The following is a 25,823-nucleotide window of genomic DNA, read 5'->3' on the forward strand; positions in this document are numbered from 1 at the left end:
TTGCTTGTAAAACTAATGTATGAACTAGTTTAATAAATAAACAGATGTTCTTTGCACATTGTCACCTAAGTGTGGAACTACACGCCTATCTGAAGAATTGTTATATACTTTGAGTAGATTAATATATTCGCTTAACAACCAGGTGTTGTTGTTGTTTTCGTGGGCAGGGATGAATTACGCTGGGTAAAAAATGTTATATTTTTAAAATCTGTCATTCATTACTTCTAAAGCTGGAGAGGTCTCACAAAGGTTAGACAACAGCTTTGTCTACACGAAATTTGGAAAAATATGCAGGTCGCAACTAAGTTTGCTTAGTTATGTGAGGTATAGCACTTCTATGTGAGATATAGCACTTCTATGTGAGATATAGCACTTCTATGTGAGGTATAGCACTTCTATGTGAGGTATAGCACTTCTATGTGAGGTATAGCACTTCTATGTGAGATATAGTACTTCTATGTGAGGTATAGCACTTCTATGTGAGATATAGCACTTCTATGTGAGATATAACACTTCTATGTGAGATATAACACTTCTATGTGAGATATAACACTTCTATGTGAGATATAACACTTCTATGTGAGATATAGCACTTCTATGTGAGATATAGCACTTCTATGTGAGGTATAGCACTTCTATGTGAGATATAGCACTTCTATGTGAGATATAGCACTTCTATGTGAGGTATAGCACTTCTATGTGAGATATAGCACTTCTATGTGAGATATAACACTTCTATGTGAGATATAACACTTCTATGTGAGATATAACACTTCTATGTGAGATATAGCACTTCTATGTGAGATATAGCACTTCTATGTGAGATATAGCACTTCTATATGAGATATAACACTTCTATGTGAGATATAGCACTTCTATGTGAGATATAGCACTTCTATGTGAGATATAGCACTTCTATGTGAGATATAGCACTTCTATGTGAGATATAGCACTTCTATGTGAGATATAGCACTTCTATGTGAGATATAGCACTTCTATGTGAGATATAACACTTCTATGTGAGATATAGCACTTCTATGTGAGATATAGCACTTCTATGTGAGATATAGCACTTCTATGTGAGGTATAGCACTTGTATGTGAGGTATAGCACTTCTATGTGAGATATAGCACTTCTATGTGAGATATAGCACTTCTATGTGAGATATAGCACTTATATGTGAGATATAGCACTTCTATGTGAGATATAACACTTCTATGTGAGATATAGCACTTCTATGTGATATATCGCACTTCTATGTGAGATATAACACTTCTATGTGAGATATAACACTTCTATGTGAGATATAGCACTTCTATGTGAGATATAGCACTTCTATGTGAGATATAACACTTCTATGTGAGATATAGCACTTCTATGTGAGATATAGCACTTCTATGTGAGGTATAGCACTTCTATGTGATATATCGCACTTCTATGTGAGATATAGCACTTCTATGTGAGATATAGCACTTCTATGTGAGATATAGCACTTCTATGTGAGGTATAGCACTTCTATGTGAGATATAGAACTTCTATGTGAGATATAACACTTCTATGTGAGATATAACACTTCTATGTGAGATATAGCACTTCTATGTGAGATATAGCACTTCTATGTGAGATATAGCACTTCTATGTGAGATATAACACTTCTACGTGAGATATAGCACTTCTATGTGAGATATAACACTTCTATGTGAGATATAGCACTTCTATGTGAGGTATAGCACTTCTATGTGAAATATAGCACTTCTATGTAAGGTATAGCACTTCTATGTGAGGTATAGCACTTCTATGTGAGATATAGCACTTCTATGTGAGGTATAGCACTTCTATGTGAGATATAGCACTTCTATGTGAGATATAGCACTTCTATGTAAGATATAGCACTTCTATGTGACGTATAGCACTTCTATGTGAGATATAGCACTTCTATGTGAGATATAACACTTCTATGTGAGATATAGCACTTCTATGTGAGGTATAGCACTTCTATGTGAGATATAGCACTTCTATGTGAGGTATAGCACTTCTATGTGAGATATAGCACTTCTATGTGAGGTATAGCACTTCTATGTGAGATATAGCACTTCTATGTGAGGTATAGCTCTTCTATCTGAGATATAGCACTTCTATGTGAGATATAACACTTCTATGTGAGATATAACACTTCTATGTGAGATATAACACTTCTATGTGAGATATAGCACTTCTATGTGAGATATAGCACTTCTATGTGAGATATAGCACTTCTATGTGAGATATAACACTTCTATGTGAGATATAGCACTTCTATGTGAGATATAGCACTTCTATGTGAGGTATAGCACTTCTATGTGAGATATAGCACTTCTATGTGAGATATAGCACTTCTATGTGAGATATAGCACTTCTATGTGAGGTATAGCACTTCTATGTGAGATATAGCACTTCTATGTGAGGTATAGCACTTCTATGTGAGATATAGCACTTCTATGTGAGATATAGCACTTCTATGTGAGATATAACACTTCTATGTGAGATATAACACTTCTATGTGAGATATAGCACTTCTATGTGAGATATAGCACTTCTATGTGAGGTATAGCACTTGTATGTGAGATATAGCACTTCTATGTGAGATATAGCACTTCTATGTGAGATATAGCACTTCTATGTGAGATATAGCACTTCTATGTGAGATATAGCACTTCTATGTGAGATATAACACTTCTATGTGAGATATAGCACTTCTATGTGATATATCGCACTTCTATGTGAGATATAACACTTCTATGTGAGATATAACACTTCTATGTGAGATATAGCACTTCTATGTGAGATATAACACTTCTATGTGAGATATAGCACTTCTATGTGAGATATAGCACTTCTATGTGAGGTATAGCACTTCTATGTGATATATCGCACTTCTATGTGAGATATAACACTTCTATGTGAGATATAACACTTCTATGTGAGATATAGCACTTTTATGTGAGGTATAGCACTTCTATGTGAAATATAGCACTTCTATGTAAGGTATAGCACTTTTATGTGAGGTATAGCACTTCTATGTGAGATATAGCACTTCTATGTGAGGTATAGCACTTCTATGTGAGATATAGCACTTCTATGTGAGATATAGCACTTCTATGTGAGATATAGCACTTCTATGTGACGTATAGCACTTCTATGTGAGATATAGCACTTCTATGTGAGATATAACACTTCTATGTGAGATATAGCACTTCTATGTGAGGTATAGCACTTCTATGTGAGATATAGCACTTCTATGTGAGGTATAGCACTTCTATGTGAGATATAGCACTTCTATGTGAGATATAGCACTTCTATGTGAGATATAGCACTTGTATGTGAGATATAGCACTTCTATGTGAGATATAGCACTTCTATGTGAGATATAGCACTTCTATGTGAGGTATAGCACTTCTATGTGAGATATAACACTTCTATGTGAGATATAGCACTTCTATGTGAGATATAGCACTTGTATGTGAGATATAGCACTTGTATGTGAGATATAGCACTTCTATGTGAGATATAACACTTCTATGTGAGATATAACACTTCTATGTGAGATATAGCACTTCTATGTGAGATATAGCACTTCTATGTGAGATATAACACTTCTATGTGAGATATAGCACTTCTATGTGAGATATAGCACTTGTATGTGAGATATAACACTTCTATATGAGGTATAACACTTCTATGTGAGATATAACACTTCTATGTGAGGTATAGCACTTCTATGTGAGATATAGCACTTCTATGTGAGATATAGCACTTCTATGTGAGATATAACACTTCTATGTGAGATATAGCACTTCTATGTGAGATATAACACTTCTATGTGAGATATAGCACTTCTATGTGAGATATAGCACTTCTATGTGAGATATAGCACTTCTATGTGACGTATAGCACTTCTATGTGAGATATAGCACTTCTATGTGAGATATAACACTTCTATGTGAGATATAGCACTTCTATGTGAGGTATAGCACTTCTATGTGAGATATAGCACTTCTATGTGAGGTATAGCACTTCTATGTGAGATATAGCACTTCTATGTGAGGTATAGCACTTCTATGTGAGATATAGCACTTGTATGTGAGATATAGCACTTCTATGTGAGATATAGCACTTCTATGTGAGATATAGCACTTCTATGTGAGGTATAGCACTTCTATGTGAGATATAACACTTCTATGTGAGATATAGCACTTCTATGTGAGATATAGCACTTGTATGTGAGATATAGCACTTGTATGTGAGATATAGCACTTCTATGTGAGATATAACACTTCTATGTGAGATATAACACTTCTATGTGAGATATAGCACTTCTATGTGAGATATAGCACTTCTATGTGAGATATAACACTTCTATGTGAGATATAGCACTTCTATGTGAGATATAGCACTTGTATGTGAGATATAACACTTCTATATGAGGTATAACACTTCTATGTGAGATATAACACTTCTATGTGAGGTATAGCACTTCTATGTGAGATATAGCACTTCTATGTGAGATATAGCACTTCTATGTGAGATATAACACTTCTATGTGAGATATAGCACTTCTATGTGAGATATAACACTTCTATGTGAGATATAGCACTTCTATGTGAGATATAACACTTCTATGTGAGATATAGCACTTCTATGTGAGATATAACACTTCTATGTGAGATATAGCACTTCTATGTGAGATATAGCACTTCTATGTGAGGTATAGCACTTCTATGTGATATATAATAATAATAATTTTATTTATAAAGCGCTGTTAACAAACAAAATGTAGGCTCAAGGCGCTGTAACAACATTACCGACGAAAACACAACTGCTAGAACAACAGTTAATCTAAAAAAGTTTTAAACAAGTAGGTCTTAATGTTCTTCTTAAAAGTGGTATAGCATGTTGTCTGTCTGAGATCAATGGGGAGTGAGTTCCAAACCTTTGGTCCGTGAACTGAAAAAGCACGCAGACCGTAGCTTTTGAGGGAGAAACGTGGCACTACTAAAAGCGTTGAGTCCATTGAGCGCAGGGTTCTCTGGGGGACATATGGAGTAATCAGTTCGCTAAGGTACAAGGGCATCTCATTGTTATATATACACTGATGACAAAGTGTGGCGACCTTGTAATCGATTCTCGCTTTCACGGGAAGCCAATGGAGCGTGCGCAAGAGCGTAGTAGCAGAATCTTGTCTAGTTTTTTTAAGGACTATTCGAGCGGCGTTGTTCTGTATACGTTGCAGTTTGGCTATTTTGTCATCAGGTATACCTGTTAGCACGGCGTTGCAGTAGTCAAGGCGGGAGAGTATGAATGCCACAGCTAGCGTTTTTGTTGACTCCGTTGTTAAATATGGTCGGATCTGGCCTAATCTGCGCAGCTGCAGATAAAGACCTTTGCAGAGCTGATTTATATGTGGGTCGAAAGATAGTGTTGAGTCGAAGAAAACTCCAAGATTCCGCACTACATGGACAAAAGGAACATGGCAGTTCGTGATAAAGAGAGAATCTGTGCTTTCAACTTTTGAGACATTGTTCCTAGTGCCAATCTTAATTATTTCTGTCTTGTCTTCATTCATCTTGAGTTTATTTTCAACCATCCAATCGCTCACCCTTGCAACGGTACTACTGATTTTCTCTGCCAGATGCGACACCTCTGAGGGTACTGATGAATCGTATAACTGTGAGTCATCGGCAAAGAAATGGTATAAGATGCCGGTTGGCCGTATGACACCGCTGAGTGGATATGTGTACATAGTGAACAGTACTGGGCCTAGAACTGATCCTTGGGGTACTCCGTACTTCAAAAGTAAGCTTGTCATCAGGTATACCTGTTAGCACTTCTATGTGAGATATAGCACTTGTATGTGAGGTATAGCACTTCTATGTGAGATATAACACTTCTATGTGAGATATAGCACTTCTATGTGAGATATATCAGTTCTATGTGAGATATAGCACTTCTATGTGAGGTATAGCACTTCTATGTGAGATATAGCACTTCTATGTGATATATCGCACTTCTATGTGAGATATAACACTTCTATGTGAGATATAACACTTCTATGTGAGATATAGCACTTCTATGTGAGATAAAGCACTTCTATGTGAGATATAGCACTTCTATGTGAGATATAGCACTTGTATGTGAGATATAGCACTTGTGTGTGAGATATAGCACTTCTATGTGAGATATAACACTTCTATGTGAGATATAGCACTTCTATGTGAGATATAGCACTTCTATGTGAGGTATAGCACTTCTATGTGATATATCGCACTTCTATGTGAGATATAGCACTTCTATGTGAGATATAGCACTTGTATGTGAGATATAACACTTCTATGTGAGGTATAGCACTTCTATGTGAGATATAACACTTCTATGTGAGATATAACACTTCTATGTGAGGTATAGCACTTCTATGTGAGATATAGCACTTCTATGTGAGGTATAGCACTTCTATGTGAAATATAGCACTTCTATGTGAGGTATAGCACTTCTATGTGAGGTATAGCACTTCTATGTGAGATATAGCACTTCTATGTGAGGTATAGCACTTCTATGTGAGATATAGCACTTTTATGTGAGATATAGCACTTCTATGTGAGATATAGCACTTCTATGTGACGTATAGCACTTCTATGTGAGATATAGCACTTCTATGTGAGATATAACACTTCTATGTGAGATATAGCACTTCTATGTGAGGTATAGCACTTCTATGTGAGATATAGCACTTCTATGTGAGATATAGCACTTCTATGTGAGGTATAGCACTTCTATGTGAGATATAGCACTTCTATGTGAGGTATAGCACTTCTATGTGAGATATAGCACTTGTATGTGAGATATAGCACTTCTATGTGAGATATAGCACTTCTATGTGAGGTATAGCACTTCTATGTGAGATATAGCACTTCTATGTGAGATATAGCACTTCTATGTGAGGTATAGCACTTCTATGTGAGGTATAGCACTTCTATGTGAGATATAGCACTTGTATGTGAGATATAGCACTTCTATGTGAGATATAGCACTTGTATGTGAGATATAGCACTTCTATGTGAGATATAGCACTTCTATGTGAGATATAACACTTCTATGTGAGATATAACACTTCTATGTGAGATATAGCACTTCTATGTGAGATATAGCACTTCTATGTGAGGTATAGCACTTCTATGTGATATATAATAATAATAATTTTATTTATAAAGCGCTGTTAACAAACAAAATGTAGGCTCAAGGCGCTGTAACAACATTACCGACGAAAACACAACTGCTAGAACAACAGTTAATCTAAAAAAGTTTTAAACAAGTAGGTCTTAATGTTCTTCTTAAAAGTGGTATAGCATGTTGTCTGTCTGAGATCAATGGGGAGTGAGTTCCAAACCTTTGGTCCGTGAACTGAAAAAGCACGCAGACCGTAGCTTTTGAGGGAGAAACGTGGCACTACTAAAAGCGTTGAGTCCATTGAGCGCAGGGTTCTCTGGGGGACATATGGAGTAATCAGTTCGCTAAGGTACAAGGGCATCTCATTGTTATATATACACTGATGACAAAGTGTGGCGACCTTGTAATCGATTCTCGCTTTCACGGGAAGCCAATGGAGCGTGCGCAAGAGCGTAGTAGCAGAATCTTGTCTAGTTTTTTTAAGGACTATTCGAGCGGCGTTGTTCTGTATACGTTGCAGTTTGGCTATTTTGTCATCAGGTATACCTGTTAGCACGGCGTTGCAGTAGTCAAGGCGGGAGAGTATGAATGCCACAGCTAGCGTTTTTGTTGACTCCGTTGTTAAATATGGTCGGATCTGGCCTAATCTGCGCAGCTGCAGATAAAGACCTTTGCAGAGCTGATTTATATGTGGGTCGAAAGATAGTGTTGAGTCGAAGAAAACTCCAAGATTCCGCACTACATGGACAAAAGGAACATGGCAGTTCGTGATAAAGAGAGAATCTGTGCTTTCAACTTTTGAGACATTGTTCCTAGTGCCAATCTTAATTATTTCTGTCTTGTCTTCATTCATCTTGAGTTTATTTTCAACCATCCAATCGCTCACCCTTGCAACGGTACTACTGATTTTCTCTGCCAGATGCGAAACCTCTGAGGGTACTGATGAATCGTATAACTGTGAGTCATCGGCAAAGAAATGGTATAAGATGCCGGTTGGCCGTATGACACCGCTGAGTGGATATGTGTACATAGTGAACAGTACTGGGCCTAGAACTGATCCTTGGGGTACTCCGTACTTCAAAAGTAAGCTTGTCATCAGGTATACCTGTTAGCACTTCTATGTGAGATATAGCACTTCTATGTGAGATATAGCACTTGTATGTGAGGTATAGCACTTCTATGTGAGATATAACACTTCTATGTGAGATATAGCACTTCTATGTGAGATATAGCACTTCTATGTGAGGTATAGCACTTCTATGTGAGATATAGCACTTCTATGTGATATATCGCACTTCTATGTGAGGTATCGCACTTCTATGTGAGATATAACACTTCTATGTGAGATATAGCAATTCTATGTGAGATATAGCACTTCTATGTGAGGTATAGCACTTCTATGTGATATATCGCACTTCTATGTGAGATATAGCACTTCTATGTGAGGTATCGCACTTCTATGTGAGATATAACACTTCTATGTGAGGTATAGCACTTCTATGTGAGATATAGCACTTCTATGTGAGATATAGCACTTCTATGTGAGATATAACACTTCTATGTGAGATATAACACTTCTATGTGAGATATAGCACTTCTATGTGAGGTATAGCACTTCTATGTGAAATATAGCACTTCTATGTGAGGTATAGCACTTCTATGTGAGGTATAGCACTTCTATGTGAGATATAGCACTTCTTTGTGAGGTATAGCACTTCTATGTGAGATATAGCACTTCTATGTGAGATATAGCACTTCTATGTGACGTATAGCACTTCTATGTGAGATATAGCACTTCTATGTGAGATATAACACTTCTATGTTAGATATAGCACTTCTATGTGAGGTATAGCACTTGTATGTGAGATATAGCACTTGTATGTGAGATATAGCACTTCTATGTGAGGTATAGCACTTCTATGTGAGATATAGCACTTCTATGTGAGGTATAGCACTTCTATGTGAGATATAGCACTTGTATGTGAGATATAGCACTTCTATGTGAGATATAGCACTTCTATGTGAGGTATAGCACTTCTATGTGAGATATAACACTTCTATGTGAGATATAGCACTTCTATGTGAGATATAGCACTTCTATGTGAGATATAGCACTTCTATGTGAGGTATAGCACTTCTATGTGAGATATAGCACTTCTATGTGAGATATAGCACTTGTATGTGAGATATAGCACTTCTATGTGAGATATAGCACTTGTATGTGAGATATAGCACTTCTATGTGAGATATAGCACTTCTATGTAAGATATAACACTTCTATGTGAGATATAACACTTCTATGTGAGATATAGCACTTCTATGTGAGATATAGCACTTCTATGTGAGATATAACACTTCTATGTGAGATATAGCACTTCTATGTGAGATATAGCACTTCTATGTGAGGTATAGCACTTCTATGTGATATATAATAATAATAATTTTATTTATAAAGCGCTGTTAACAAACAAAATGTAGGCTCAAGGCGCTGTAACAACATTACCGACGAAAACACAACTGCTAGAACAACAGTTAATCTAAAAAAGTTTTAAACAAGTAGGTCTTAATGTTCTTCTTAAAAGTGGTATAGCATGTTGTCTGTCTGAGATCAATGGGGAGTGAGTTCCAAACCTTTGGTCCGTGAACTGAAAAAGCACGCAGACCGTAGCTTTTGAGGGAGAAACGTGGCACTACTAAAAGCGTTGAGTCCATTGAGCGCAGGGTTCTCTGGGGGACATATGGAGTAATCAGTTCGCTAAGGTACAAGGGCATCTCATTGTTATATATACACTGATGACAAAGTGTGGCGACCTTGTAATCGATTCTCGCTTTCACGGGAAGCCAATGGAGCGTGCGCAAGAGCGTAGTAGCAGAATCTTGTCTAGTTTTTTTAAGGACTATTCGAGCGGCGTTGTTCTGTATACGTTGCAGTTTGGCTATTTTGTCATCAGGTATACCTGTTAGCACGGCGTTGCAGTAGTCAAGGCGGGAGAGTATGAATGCCACAGCTAGCGTTTTTGTTGACTCCGTTGTTAAATATGGTCGGATCTGGCCTAATCTGCGCAGCTGCAGATAAAGACCTTTGCAGAGCTGATTTATATGTGGGTCGAAAGATAGTGTTGAGTCGAAGAAAACTCCAAGATTCCGCACTACATGGACAAAAGGAACATGGCAGTTCGTGATAAAGAGAGAATCTGTGCTTTCAACTTTTGAGACATTGTTCCTAGTGCCAATCTTAATTATTTCTGTCTTGTCTTCATTCATCTTGAGTTTATTTTCAACCATCCAATCGCTCACCCTTGCAACGGTACTACTGATTTTCTCTGCCAGATGCGACACCTCTGAGGGTACTGATGAATCGTATAACTGTGAGTCATCGGCAAAGAAATGGTATAAGATGCCGGTTGGCCGTATGACACCGCTGAGTGGATATGTGTACATAGTGAACAGTACTGGGCCTAGAACTGATCCTTGGGGTACTCCGTACTTCAAAAGTAAGCTTGTCATCAGGTATACCTGTTAGCACTTCTATGTGAGATATAGCACTTCTATGTGAGATATAGCACTTGTATGTGAGATATAGCACTTGTATGTGAGATATAGCACTTCTATGTGAGATATAGCACTTGTATGTGAGATATAGCACTTGTATGTGAGATATAGCACTTCTATGTGAGATATAGCACTTGTATGTGAGATATAGCACTTGTATGTGAGATATAGCACTTCTATGTGAGATATAGCACTTGTATGTGAGATATAGCACTTGTATGTGAGATATAGCACTTCTATGTGAGATATAGCACTTGTATGTGAGATATAGCACTTGTATGTGAGATATAGCACTTCTATGTGAGATATAGCACTTGTATGTGAGATATAGCACTTCTATGTGAGATATAGCACTTGTATGTGAGATATAGCACTTGTATGTGAGATATAGCACTTCTATGTGAGATATAACACTTCTATGTGAGATATAGCACTTCTATGTGAGATATAGCACTTCTATGTGAGATAAAGCACTTCTATGTGAGATATAGCACTTCTATGTGAGATATAGCACTTGTATGTGAGATATAGCACTTGTATGTGAGATATAGCACTTGTATGTGAGGTATAGCACTTCTATGTGAGATATAGCACTTCTATGTAAGATATAGCACTTCTATGTGAGATATAGCACTTGTATGTGAGATATAGCACTTCTATGTGAGATATAGCACTTCTATGTGAGATATAGCACTTCTATGTCAGATATAGCACTTCTATGTGAGGTATAGCACTTCTATTTGAGATATAGCACTTGTATGTGAGATATAGCACTTGTATGTGAGATATAGCACTTGTATGTGAGATATAGCACTTCTATGTGAGATATAGCACTTCTATGTGAGATATAGCACTTCTATGTGAGATATAGCACTTGTATGTGAGATATAGCACTTGTATGTGAGATATAGCACTTCTATGTGAGATATAGCACTTCTATGTGAGATATAGCACTTGTATGTGAGATATAGCACTTCTATGTGAGATATAGCACTTCTATGTGAGATATAGCACTTCTTTGTGAGATATAGCACTTCTATGTGAGATATAGCACTTGTATGTGAGATATAGCACTTCTATGTGAGATATAGCACTTGTATGTGAGATATAGCACTTGTATGTGAGATATAGCACTTGTATGTGAGATATAGCACTTCTATGTGAGATATAGCACTTCTATGTGAGGTATAGCACTTGTATGTGAGATATAACACTTCTATGTGAGATATAGCACTTCTATGTGAGGTATAGCACTTCTATGTGAGATATAGCACTTCCATGTGAGATATAGCACTTCTATGTGAGATATAACACTTCTATGTGAGATATAGCACTTGTATGTGAGATATAGCACTTCTATGTGAGATATAGCACTTCTATGTGAGATATAGCACTTCTATGTGAGATATAACACTTCTATGTGAGATATAGCACTTCTATGTGAGATATAGCACTTCTATGTGAGATATAACACTTCTATGTGAGATATAGCACTTCTATGTGAGATATAGCACTTCTATGTGAGATATAACACATCTATGTGAGATATAGCACTTCTATGTGAGGTATAGCACTTCTATGTGATATATCGCACTTCTATGTGAGATATAGCACTTCTATGTGAGATATAGCACTTGTATGTGAGGTATAACACTTCTATGTGAGATATAACACTTCTATGTGAGATATAGCACTTCTATGTGAGATATAGCACTTCTATGTGAGATATAGCACTTCTATGTGAGATATAGCACTTCTATGTGAGATATAGCACTTCTATGTGAGATATAGCACTTCTATGTGAGATATAGCACTTGTATGTGAGATATAGCACTTCTATGTGAGATATAGCACTTCTATGTGTACTTTGATATTGAAGACATTGCCATTATTATTAATATGAATGAATTCCCTCAAATCAAGAAGACATTTAGAAACTGGAACAGACACAAAATAGAGCAGTGAGATTCATAACAAACAAATATTCACATTTGACTAGAGTAACACCTTTAATAAAGTCTCTAAATTTAAAAAACTTCAGGATAGAAGACTTAAAAGTAAAGTGGCAATCATACATAAAACACTGAACCATAATCTTCAAATACAAAATTTAATAAAATACTCAAAAAAACACAAAGATAAAGGCACATTCCTCGTCCCATATGCTAGGACAAATTTGTACAAATACTCCTTCTTCCCTAGTGCTATTAGAGCATGGAATGGGTTGCCTGAGCTAGCCAGGAAAACCAGTGACTTGGCAGAATTTAAGTCATTGGTTAATATGCATGACTAAATGCATGACGCGTAGGACGTAATCATCATCTTTTTTGAAGTAACGTCTGTATTATACAAGATATGATTTAAGCGTAAGAAACCGACATACAAGATATGATTTAAGCGTAAGAAACCGACATTTAAAGGTTGGTCAGTTGTATAAAGACGGAAAGGATTTTTTATGGGTACTTAACTAGTTTAATTTTGTTCTACTTTATAGTGCGTTTTAATATAAGTGTTGTTTTTGTCTTTTTGGATGTTCAGTCTCCTTCTAGTAGTTCGCTCTAACTTCTCTTTCTAGTCCAGCCTCAACACAAGGTTACCTCCCCTTAGCGTACTACATTTTCCACTTTTATACAAAAAAATATTTTTACGATAAATTGATTTTTTTTCCCTTTTTTAGCGGCCCCCGTAAGGGGAAAAAACCGCTATTAGGTTTGTGCAAAATGTCCGTCTGTCCGTCTGTCACACTCAGATCTCAAAAACTAGAAGAGATATGAAAAATATTATTTCATCATTAAATGCGGCTTCAAAAGTTTAGGTGCAACGGCTACTTTTGGTTTTCTAAAAGCAAACCGTTTAATTTATAAAATTAATTATGCAAGCGATTTTTTTCATAAAAATACACCAATTCTAAAACAATTACGTAAATGTAAGGGAGGCAATGTTACAATATGCTAACAATGATGGACACTTGTTGTGTATTTTCAGTATCACTAAGTCAAATATATTTTAAAAATGTACAGGAAATGTTTACAACAAATATAAATAATAGTTAAAGATGTTTTTTCTGATCAACTAGCTGCTAAAATTAAAAGAAAACATTTCTGCTTGTTTATAAAGGCTAATAATGCATTTTGTATGTAAATATCACACACATTTTTTTAATGGACTTTTTATGCAGCGATTTTCGTGCAGTAGCGTAACGTCGCTACATGATCAGTTACTAAACCAATTCCTTAAACTTTTTTAAAAAATCAGATTTTATTTATTTTTTTGTTTAGTGCCCCCATCCGAATAAAAGAAGATTATTTTTGTGCGTTTTGTCTGTTGGTCGGTCTGTCCGTCACGATTAGATTAAAAAAACTAGAACTCTAAAAGCTATTGAAAATCTGATTTACACTTTAATGTTCCTCCCGTAACATCTCAATAGATTTTAAGTATCTAAAAATTGATTGTTCCGGATTTTTTTGTGCAAAACTAATCAACCTCAACAAATGTTTGTTTGCTCTTCTAATTTATATTACATTCAATTTCCATGCTTAAACGTTGCAAAAACACATTATCAATAATATGTTGTTCCGTTTTTTATGTAAATAGCATATTAATGCTAAATCAAAATCTCTATACTGACTTATATTTCATTAAGTGTAAAAATGTTCCGGATATTGTTTTATAAAACATGAATTATGCCTAATGATTGTTTGAAATCGCATAATTTACTAATATTACACTTATATTATTTGACAATGCGTCACTATAATTTGGTTATCAATATCAAATTGTTCTGTATTTTCATCGTTAAACAAATTTTAAAAATATCGACAATAGGTTGTTCAGGGCTTTAAAAAAAAAGTAATTTACTAGAATTGATTACTGAAAATTACTTTTTAGACATTTAATTTTCTTGCTAAAACATAACATAGAAGTTTTGTAATCGATAAAGAAAGTTCCGGATTTTGTTTCTTACAAATCGTCGCCAGAAATTTCCGAATTTATTTAAAAATCTACTAACGCCAAATAATTGTTTGAACTCCCTCTTCTAATTAATAAACAAATAATCTTCTCATTTACGAAATAATGTTTTTAAGGATTTTTATGAAAAATATTTTAACTCACTACTCTCTTACAGTACATTTAACTTTCTACCTAAAACATGTAAAAATCTAATTATCGTTAATATTATGTTCCGATCTTTAAGGAAAACAGAATCCAAACACCAAAGTAAGGTATGAAAATCTCTCCACATGGCTGTAGTACATCTAATTTTTATACGAGACCATCCAAAAAATTTAATTAACGGTATTACATTTATCTGAAATTCTCTTTTTATTTTACTATTTATACAAACATCCGGAACAATCTATTATATAAACTTTTCAACTGTGTTCATACCTAAAAATTATTGCGATGTTTTGAAACGTAAAATAAAGGTTAATCAATTTTTAATAACTTTTAGTGGTTCTTTTTTTATATAAAGATGACGGACAGACCGACTGACAGACAAAACGCCAAAACAATGTGGCTTTGATCCTTTTTAAATAAATTCTATTAGAACTCAGTGCACCAATGTCTATGAACCCTTGTTAAATATCTCGTGTAAATAAAGACATTTTTTTTATGGTACCGGTACTAGCCTATTGTGAGGTAATGGAATTTTTTTTCTTTGACGTCATATGAATGGACTCTTTAAATGTAGGCTAATGTTAAAAGAACGCACTCGGTGCACTAATGTCTATTAACCCTCGAAAAATTGCTCGTATTAATGAAAACATATTTTAGTCTAACTAAGCCGTGTGACGTAGTGTTTTTTTTCCTTTGACGTCATATGGAATGAGTTCTTTAAATGAAATGCTAAAAGAACGCACTCGGTGCACCAATGTCTATGAACACTCGATAAATGGCTCGTAATGATGAAGGTGATTTTTAGTCTAGCTAGGCCGTGTGACGTAGTGTTTTTTTTTCCCCTCTGACGTCATATGGAATGAATTCTTTAAATGAAATGCTAAAAGAACGCACTCGGTGCACCAATGTCTATGAACACTCGATAAATGGCTCGTAATGATGAAGGTGATTTTTAGTCTAGCTAGGCCGTGTGACGTAGTGTTGTTTTTTTTTACCTTTGACGTCATATGGAATGAATTCTTTAAAAGAAATGCTAAAAGAACACTCTCGGTGCACCAATGTCTATGAATACTCGATAAATGGCTCGTAATGATTAAGGTGATTTTTAGTCTAGCTAGGCCGTGTGACGTAGTGTTTTTTTTCCTTATGACGTTATATGGAATTAATTCTTCAAATGAAATGAAAAAAGAACTCGGTATAGTAATGTTTATTAAGCCTCGTTATGTGACTCGCGTTTAATAAAGGAATGATATCTTGATTTAGATCTAATCTAGATTTTTTAAAACTAGATCTAGATTTTTATTACAGTATATCTAGATCTGGATTTATATTCTAATTAAAATTATTTTAGAGTCTAGATCTAGAATGTCTAAAATAGACTAGATTAAGATGTTGAATTTCAATTTCTAAACTTAAAGTGTAAAAAAAAAAGTGTAGCTTTTCATTTTCAAACGTTTTGATCAATATTGCAATGTTTTAATATACTAAAACTAATCTACTATTTTTTATTTAATTTAAATTTACGGCAAATGAATCTTTGAAACATTATTACTTTTGACCATCAAAATTAAATCACCTCTTAAATATTATTTGCGAATATGCAGATCCGACAGGGATCCGACTTCGACGGGGACCGCCTCTGAGTTTGTGTAACACAAACTCTCTTTGTAATCTTGTTGTTTTTTTAAAATTGATTCATGCGTTGTCCTAGAGCATTAGCTTGTATTCAAATGTAGGCAACAATTGGATGAGTGAAAATGGTTGACAGGTCGATTAAAAAACTAAACACATTTTTAAATTAACATAACTGGCTAAAACATGTTCGGTCAATACCACTGTTATGCCGCTCCTTCTCAACTTCTTAAATAGTTCTGTGTAGGACGCGTCATTGTATTGCTATCTGACTAACTCTGTGCATATTGTGTCGAACTCACGCTAGAGATGTGAAGTTAAAAGTAGATCGATCAGCGCTGTTTTTAATGAGGCTAACGGCGAGTTCTGGCGTTGGTTGGTTTAGAAAACAAATCGGCGCAACGCCACACATTCACGTTGCCACACATTCACGTTGCCACACATTCACGTCATTCACGTTGCCACACATTCACGTTGCCACACATTCACGTAGTGCAAAACTCTGCAATGTCTTATTTCTTTTAGGAAAAATACAAATTCATTATTAGCAAAGAAACGACTTCTTCCTGATCTCGTTTAAAAATGGTACTATAATACTTTTAGAATCAGAACAAGACACACATTCAATTACAATGGAAAAAAGTGAAAAAAAAAACAACAACAAACAAACAAAACAAATGAACAAACAGACAAAGAGAAAACAGAGTAATTATTTCTTGACCCTTTTATTCAGGAAATTTTTCACAGTTAAGCGTGAAGGCTATAAACTTTTTTGTTTGTTTGTTTTCATTTGACATTTTCAAAATTGTGGACAAAATCGAAAGAACATATTACTATTAAAGTGCTGTGAAAAGTATGGGTGAATCTTAAAATCTTTTATCTAATCAATTATCTTATCAATCAAATGTCTCTACATTTATTGATACAGTTTTTTATTGTCTAAGATTGATTGCAGGGATCCTCACACTTCAGTACCTGCCCAGTGTGAAGAAGAAACTTCCATTGTTTTGTCGATATTAGATCGTAAAGAGAAACTTCTGGTTGAGAGCCTCTGGACTAGTTCCTTTAGTGAAGAGATCGAGGCCTTAGATTTACAGGGGGCCAGTGCAGGAGTCTGACCCGAGTTCAAAGTATTCATCGAGCGTTGGTCGGGAGCTGAGGAAGAGTTGCGTTTGACACATAGACATTGACGGTAAGTTTTATCATTTTGAATTGTATGCCTGACACAAATAATAATTATTTCCTAGTAATTAAGAGTCTATTGTTTAAATTAATATTAACACACATGTCTATCTAATATAAACACTTAGCAAACTGAGTTTCGTGGAATAATAAAGATCATAATCAACTCTCACACAATTGATTGCTGTAACATAGTCATTCTCACACATTTAATTTTCTGGAGTCACTATCAACTCTCACACATTTAGTTTTCTGAAGTCACTATCAACTCTCACACATTTAGTTCCTGGAGTCATTATCAACTCTCACACTTTAAGTTTTCTGGAGTCATTATCAACTCTCACACAAAAAGTTTTTCTGAAAAAAAGAAATGTGACCGTCGTTCGTGAACTTTGACGATACACGTAAGCTTTGCATGGCTCGCGACAGTTCTTTAATTTTATTGTAGTGATAAACATAGATTTGAATATAAAAAAAAAAAAAAGAAAAAGGGCATTGTCATCGATGTTTCAGAATTTAAAATATTTAAAGTAAGAGACTTCATTTCATGTACTATGTAGGATTTTTTCCAAATGTTTACCGTTTTGAACAGAGGCGTATGCAACAAGAAAGGAAAACAAACATTGTAAATGCCTTCTTTTAAGGCAATTCATCTCGACTGGATGCTAGAACACAATCACATTTCTACGGACTCTAGGGCATTGTTCTGTTGACTAGTTTTGGGGGACGAAAAAAAATCCGCGACTTCTTTCTAAATACGCTGATTACAAACGTATGTGAGCTATAGTGATATAGAATGTGACTTTCATAACATTAATGACCACCAGTGCTGCCTCTTTCTTCGTCAGATTTAACTGGATTTGGATAGTATGTTTTTTCTAGGATGATTAGTGCGCTCTAGACGCAAGGAGTTGCTTTTGTTCTTTTTGGACCTGGACTTAGTTTACAAACTAGAGTTAGAGAATGGAACAACGAAAGACATCAACTTAGTTTACAAACTAGAGTTAGAGAATGGAACAACGAAAGACAGTAACTTAGTTTACAAGCTAGAGTTAGAGAATGGAACAACGAAAGACAGCAACTTAGTTTACAAACTAGAGTTAGAGAATGGAACAACGAAAGACAGTAACTTAGTTTACAAGCTAGAGTTAGAGAATGGAACAACGAAAGACAGCAACTTAGTTTACAAGCTAGAGTTAGAGAATGGAACAACGAAAGACAGTAACTTAGTTTACAAACTAGAGTTAGAGAATGGAACAACGAAAGACAGTAACTTAGTTTACAAACTAGAGTTAGAGAATGGAACAACGAAAGACAGTAACTTAGTTTACAAGCTAGAGTTAGAGAATGGAACAACGAAAGACAGTAACTTAGTTTATAAACTAGAGTTAGAGAATGGAACAACGAAAGACCTTTATTTGTTTCTAGCTTTTCAAATACATTAAATCTATTTTTGAGAAGCAGATGACAGTCTTATATTTGTTGTAGAGACAGAAGATGTTGGAGAAAATATGCCAAGTCTCTTATATAGTATACTCTTATACTTGCCTTAGTTCATCTCTAATCAATTAAAATGTAAAGAAACCAAGAGAATGCATTTTGTTTGGAAAACAATCAACAAGAGAACATTTCATTTAATAATTTGTTTTGTAACATCGAATATACATAAGTCTGAACGAAACAAAGTCCGGCTATCTTCTTGATATGGTCACGGGCAGCAAGCCTCGCTTTAGTTTCACGGTTCATTGTCTACTACACATCGGTGCCTCGATTCTTGACCACATGCTCTTTCTCGAATTTCTTGGTGAAATTGAAGATTAACGACGTTGTAGATGGCTTGAGGGGAGGGTCAACGGGGGAAGAGATGAGATCAATGAGTGTAAACCTGGAACGTCTACCAGCTGAAGGGGAGAGAACAACAGCAGAGAAGTGTTACATTAGTTAACGAGAAGATTTAAGTGTACAAAACAAAATATGAAAAAGAAACAAACAACCATTCTTACAAGACCAGTATACAAGTCACTCCTTCATGGAGGGCGGACGCTGGTCTCAAATACTGCTCTAACGATTTTCCTATGAATTTTACAGTTGACGTGGGACTAAATCACTGAGAAAAAATCACTAGCTCGGAAAACTGTGAGTTTAGCCATTATAATTTTTAAAGTAAAGAAATAACCAAATGTGTAAACTTGGCTTGACTAGACTTAAAAAGAAAAAAAAACATTTCGCAGTCAGCCATGATGTTCCGAATTTATACGATACGAGTAAATTTAAAATTGCTCCAATTTTATTGAAAGAATATCTAAGCTTTACTAATACTTTCTTACGTAAATCTAATATAGATTACATCTAGAAGGAGATTTAGATTTAGACTAAATCTTAAGAGTTTTAAATCAGAAGTCTAGGTAAAGTATTACATTTAGATGTCCACTAAATCAGTAAATAATCACAAAAGTTTGAATTCCCACATGGCTGAATTGGTAAATATTCATCAAAAGACGTTCATGCATCTGATGGTGTCAAACTCATGGGTTCGATACCCGATTATAAAATAAATATTTCTTTAAAATTAGTTTTTTTTAATTTAATTTAATTTTAAGTTGTATAAGAGGTATTGTATAAGGGAGGTATTGTATTATGGAGGTATTGTATAAGGGAGGTATTGTCTTTTTTAAAAATGTAATTTTTAATGTTTTTCTTGTTTGAAGGCTAACGTTGTGCCTTACTGGGTCAGTCTCTTCAAAGTAGTTGTGCTTTGTGTTTCCTGATGTGTTTCTGTACGAGTTAAGGAAAACCTAGTTGCTCATATTTTTTCTATGGAAACGTTTCCAAATGACTTTTCTAATACTTACGGTTAAAACAACACAATTTTTCTTTCTCTGAAAAAAAAATTAAATACATTTTCAATCTTGCATCTAAATAAATACACTCTAAACAAAACGAAAAAAACAAACTGGTTCCATCATTCACAATTTTGAACTTACTCTGAAAAACAAAAAGATTGATTTCACATCTAAACTTGCAGCTTGAGTCAATACGAAGCATAAGAAAACTAATGGCCCAAAATCAAAGGTTTGATCAAATATTCACAGTGTCTTATTTTTTCAGCCAGGACATTGGATTCTTTTATTTCAGATCACATTCGAACAATTCCTTCTGCCCCCTAGTCAACAAGACACGTGATAAATCAGAGACTCTATGAACAGGTCTTGGGACACACACATTGGAAGGAGTCTTGAAATGTAAAGAGGGAACAATAAGACAGCAACAGACAATGATCTCCTTGAAGGCAATCCAAGGAGATCTCCAGTTCATTGGCGTGAACTGAAACGATGCTGAAAGTGTTGCATGGGGAACAAAATTCAAGTAATCGGACAGCATATCTTATAATATAAACAGCATATCTTATCTTATAATATAAACAGCATATCTTATCTTTATAATATACGCAAATTCCTTCGAAAGAGAAGATATTCGGAGATAATTGGATACTACATATTAAGGAGAGGAGAATGAGCCCTTGTAAGAGTTTAGTGTCAATCAAGAAACTCTATTTTCAATACAAACATATTAAGAAAGTAAAATAATGTCTCTAGTGTGAATGGTTAAAATGTGTTCATGCTTACACAATGAACAGACACAAGATTGAATGGGAAATACTTTCCACTTACTGCAGAAGATGACTAAAAAAGCAGCCAACGAAACAGTCAGTAGTGAAGCTAATATGATAGTCGTGAGTATGCTGTCTGTGAAAAAAAGACAAAGTAATGTTTCAGAAATGTCTATCATGTCAATGTCACTGTTAGATTATTTTGTCACTTTCTCAGATGTATAAACACACTAAGTGTGCTAGCTATTCACCACTTTCTCAGATGTATGAACACACTAAATGTGCTAGTTATTCACCACTTTCTCAGATGTATGAACACACTAAATGTGCTAGTTATTCACCACTTTCTCAGATGTATGAACACACTAAGTGTGCTAGCTATTCACCACTTTCTCAGATGTATGAACACACTAAATGTGCTAGTTATTCACCACTTTCTCAGATGTATGAACACACTAAGTGTGCTAGTTATTCACCACTTTCTTAGATGTATGAACACACTAAATGTGCTAGTTATTCACCACTTTCTCAGATGTATGAACACACTAAGTGTGCTAGTTATTCACCACTTTCTCAGATGTATGAACACACTAAGTGTGCTAGTTATTCACCAAACGTATTGTTTACTTGTTTCCTAATCAGACCTTGTGGTATACAAGGCAGATGATGTAAAGGTCGTCTGTTTCTGTGGCTTACGAGGGTTTCATGTCCACACCACAACGACCAACCGCCTTTACGTTTTCCTCAACTAATGTCAGGTACCCATTAGAGCTGGGTGGACTCAGAGGTACCCATTAGAGCTGGCTGGACTCAGAGGTACCCATTAGAGCTGGCTGGACTCAGAGGTACCCATTAGAGCTGGCTGGACTCAGAGGTACCGATTAGAGCTGGCTGGACTCAGAGGCGCCCAAGGATCCCGAAATTAAAAATCCCAGTCTTCACCCCCTGTTTGGAAAGCCAAGCGCCTTACCGCTCTGCCATTGCGCCTCCCATATCTGGATTAGTTGTTTTTTTTTTAATTGATAGTATTTTAGTTCATTTCATCTTCAGTAGCCCTTATGTTGCATATTCTGATGAATCCTCTAAAAATATAATCATTTGGAGTCATTATGAACTAGGTCATTTTCGTGCGATGACACTGTATGAAAAAAAAAGCGTATATATTAACTCACTTTGTCTTTACAAAGCCTATATCAACTGTGTGTCTATTTGTCTGTCTGTCTGGTCAAACGTTTGTACACGTTATTTCTCCCACAATTATCTCGGATCAAGTTGAAATAATTTTGCACAATCGTTTCTTTTCCACGCTAACCTAAGAATCTATAAAACGAAATAAACCAATAAGTTAGTTTAAAAAAAAAAGTAAAGTTCCCCTTTTAGACCTTGTAAAGATCATCTGTTTCTGTGGCCTACGGTTAACGAGGGTATCATGTGACCAGCACAACGACAAACCCCCTCTACTTTTCCTCAACTAATGTCAGGTACCCATTAGAGGTGGGTGGACTCAAATGCGCCCAAGGATCCCGAAATTAAAATTCCCAGTCTTCACCAGGATTCGAATCCGCAACCCCCTTGTCGGAAATTCAAGCTTTTTATTATTTTGTTTGGTATCTTGAACAAGGGAAAGAAATTTTATTTGACTGATAAGGTGATATAAGTTGAATTAGTTCCCTTTATTGTTTGTAGACAGAAAGCTTGTAACTAACTATAAAACATTTTTTCACAAGCAGCTTCCTGGCACAGTGGTTACCGTATTGGCTGGAGGAGTCTGTGTAACCTTTAGCTCTCGAGTTCGAATTCAGGTCGCTCACTTTTTAAATATATAATACATATTAAAAAAGCGATCACCTAGATACCCCTTTTCAACTTGTTCAGACAAGTGATAGGATCATAGAGTATTGAGAAAGCTAAAAGCGTGAAATGGCGTCCCCCCAAAAAAATGCTAAAAATATTTCTAATCGCACAGATTTATTATTATTTGTCTAGATCTATTACAAATTTAATGACATGACTGATCCAAACTAATTGATGCACTAAATATAAGCTTTGTTTTTTTTAAAGTTATTGTTGTATTTTGCTTGTTTCTCCCTACGGAGTGTTTTTTTGTCAAGAAGAGACACTAAAGAGGACAAACTATACAAGTTTCTTAAGAGTATAGCCAACCTCAAGGAACGGTTTATTAATGGTGATTTAAACGGAAGCAATCGATGTAATTGAGTCACTCAAATGTATTTAGACTAAATCAAACTTTCAATGATTCCATTTGGTAACTCAGAAGTCAATTGAAGAGAACCTGTTTAGAGACTAAAGGACACGTCCAAATAGTGATTGAAATCTAAAAGAACTGATTCTGTGTGGTGATAAAACGAAACAAATCCTTTTACTCACGATGATCTAAGGCGAATTCTTCTGTTGTTTTCGGTTTGACATGGAGGGGTGCGTGAGTGGTCATTGCTTTAGGTCTACCAAAAGTTTAGCTCTGATAGTCTCTTCTGTGTTGGTGGGTGGCTTCGTCTGAGAAAATCTCTGAACATTGTTGAACCTTTGATTCAAGACATCAGAAAAGTTTCAGAAATAAGTCCTGCGAATATCTATCCTAAATAACAAAAGTTTCAATTTGGTTGGACCAGTCATGTCATTAAATTTTTAATAGATCTAGACTAAGAATAATAAATCTATACAATTAGAAACATTTTACCAAATTTTTAGCGGTCCCCAAAAGGGGAAACGACGCTATTAGTTTTGTGTGGCCTGTCTGTCCGTCCGTCCGTCCCGTTTAGATTTCAGAAACTAGAAGAGAAAATGAAAATCGGACATCATGATATTTTAGATCATTCAAAGTTCTAATGCAACGGCTACTTTTTTCTTTTCTGAAAGAGAAAAATCTAATTTTTAAAATCATTTATGCAAGCAGTTTTTTCATAAAAATACACCATTTTTATAACTATTCACTATTATTAGTAACAAACACTGGAGGCGTTTTAATAAGGGAACAGCATTCGGCCATGTCATAACGCAAGTATGAAAATGGTTTTAGATTTTTCGTCAAAAAATATTTTGTTTACAATTGTATTGCTAAGTTATGTAAGTTCTGTCATACTTAACACTACATTTACACAAAAAATGTTAACTTTATTTTAAAGAGAAAAAAATATTTACTATTCAAATAAGTTGGACATAATTTAAAACAACAATTAATAAGTCGTTTTGTCATATTATCACTTGAGCTTGAATGAACATCAGATAGCGCAGAACACAAAACTAAAAGAATTTTTTTTTACGGAAATGTGTCTTTCTTGAGGCTTTGAATAAGAGATTGACTCTTTACGAAACAATTAGATCAGGTTCAATTCTAAGTTCACATTCATTTTCACCTATCCTTTGGTCTGCTGGACCTTTGGGGCACCACACAGGATCTGTCAATCTTCTTTCTTAATTTTTCTCTGTCATTTGTCTTTGATAGAATTTCATTATGATATTCTTTCTGAAAATATTGAAACCTGCCTTTTTTTCCTGCCTGAGTGGACCACTTCGGGGGTCGATTTTGAGTTTGTGTTTCCACACAAACTGTTTTTGTAACCTTGTTTGTTTAGTGCTAATTCACGGGGGGGGGGGGGGGGGGGGGATATATATTTTTTTTCCTTTTGGTCTAATCGTATCCTCTAACGACCGATTCCAACCGAGTGCCACGTTGAGGCTGAGTAGCCGGAGCGACATCATCCCAACCACAGCTAATTCCACAGCTAATTCCACAGCTAATTCCACAGCTAATTCCACAGTTAATACCACAGCTAGATTAATTCCCAGACATTGAACTGAACTGGATTAGAGACTAGACTAGACTAGATCCCATTTATGATTTAAGAAAACCTTTATAAAATTTACGCAAAGTGTCCCTTCTGTAAAAATCAGACCGCGATGTTAAGAAACCCTGATAAGAGTGTCCAACATATGTTTTCCCACGACATTACCTTGCAGCGTTTAAAATCTATGTAGATCTTTCAATTGATTTTATCCACATTTAGTTAAAACCTTTAATCTACCATCAAACTCAAGTTTGTGATTTGTTAGTTTCATGTGTGCACTACCATCATCTCAGAGTGCGCATTTTGAAATGGAAAAAGATGCGAATTGCTACGCACGCATTTTCTTTTTCTCTTAATTTAACTGGAGATGTTAAAAGTTTGATCACAGTGATCAGCTTTGGTTTCTTAAGATCCTGTTGTCTTTCTTTGTTTTTTTGTTTTGTCATTAAATAGAGTGAGAGAGAGACAGAAGAGAAAGCGATATAAAGAAATAGGATGGCGATATAAGAAATAAAACCTACAGAAAAACGCAAGGAAATGAAAAGATGTACCTTTCAAGAATTTTTTTAACTAATAAAAAAAAAATGTCAAGGACGCAATGGTAAAATATCGCTGTTACCAAAACAAAATACGAAAAAATAGTTTATGTTGCAGGCAAAAAAATATATTGTTGTAACTCTAGGTTAGGCACTCAACGAATAGGCATGCAACTCAACACAGTT

At 35.2% G+C, this 25,823-nt stretch overlaps 1 protein-coding gene across 2 annotated transcripts; it reads right to left on the reverse strand.

Annotated features, from left to right (window-relative positions):
• Positions 1-17,231: 17,231 nt before the first annotated feature.
• On the reverse strand, positions 17,232-25,394 carry LOC106053651 (uncharacterized). 2 transcript variants are annotated; one of them, XR_008777821.1, is made up of 6 exons: positions 25,267-25,394; positions 23,994-24,085; positions 23,684-23,837; positions 21,357-21,431; positions 20,538-20,564; positions 17,232-19,586 (listed from the first exon to the last, which is right to left on the reverse strand). XR_008777821.1 is itself a non-coding variant. In XM_013209238.2 (5 exons), exons 2-5 carry the CDS (start codon positions 23,745-23,747, stop codon positions 19,438-19,440), a joined length of 315 nt encoding a protein of 104 aa, XP_013064692.1. In that variant the 5' UTR covers positions 23,748-23,837; positions 25,267-25,394; the 3' UTR covers positions 17,232-19,437. The 2 variants fall into 2 exon arrangements, 1 of the variants encoding a protein (XP_013064692.1); XM_013209238.2 differs by lacking the exon at positions 23,994-24,085.
• Positions 25,395-25,823: the final 429 nt, after the last annotated feature.

Source organism: Biomphalaria glabrata, chromosome 5 (genome assembly GCF_947242115.1).
Source record: "Biomphalaria glabrata chromosome 5, xgBioGlab47.1, whole genome shotgun sequence".
Taxonomy (NCBI): domain Eukaryota; kingdom Metazoa; phylum Mollusca; class Gastropoda; family Planorbidae; genus Biomphalaria; species Biomphalaria glabrata.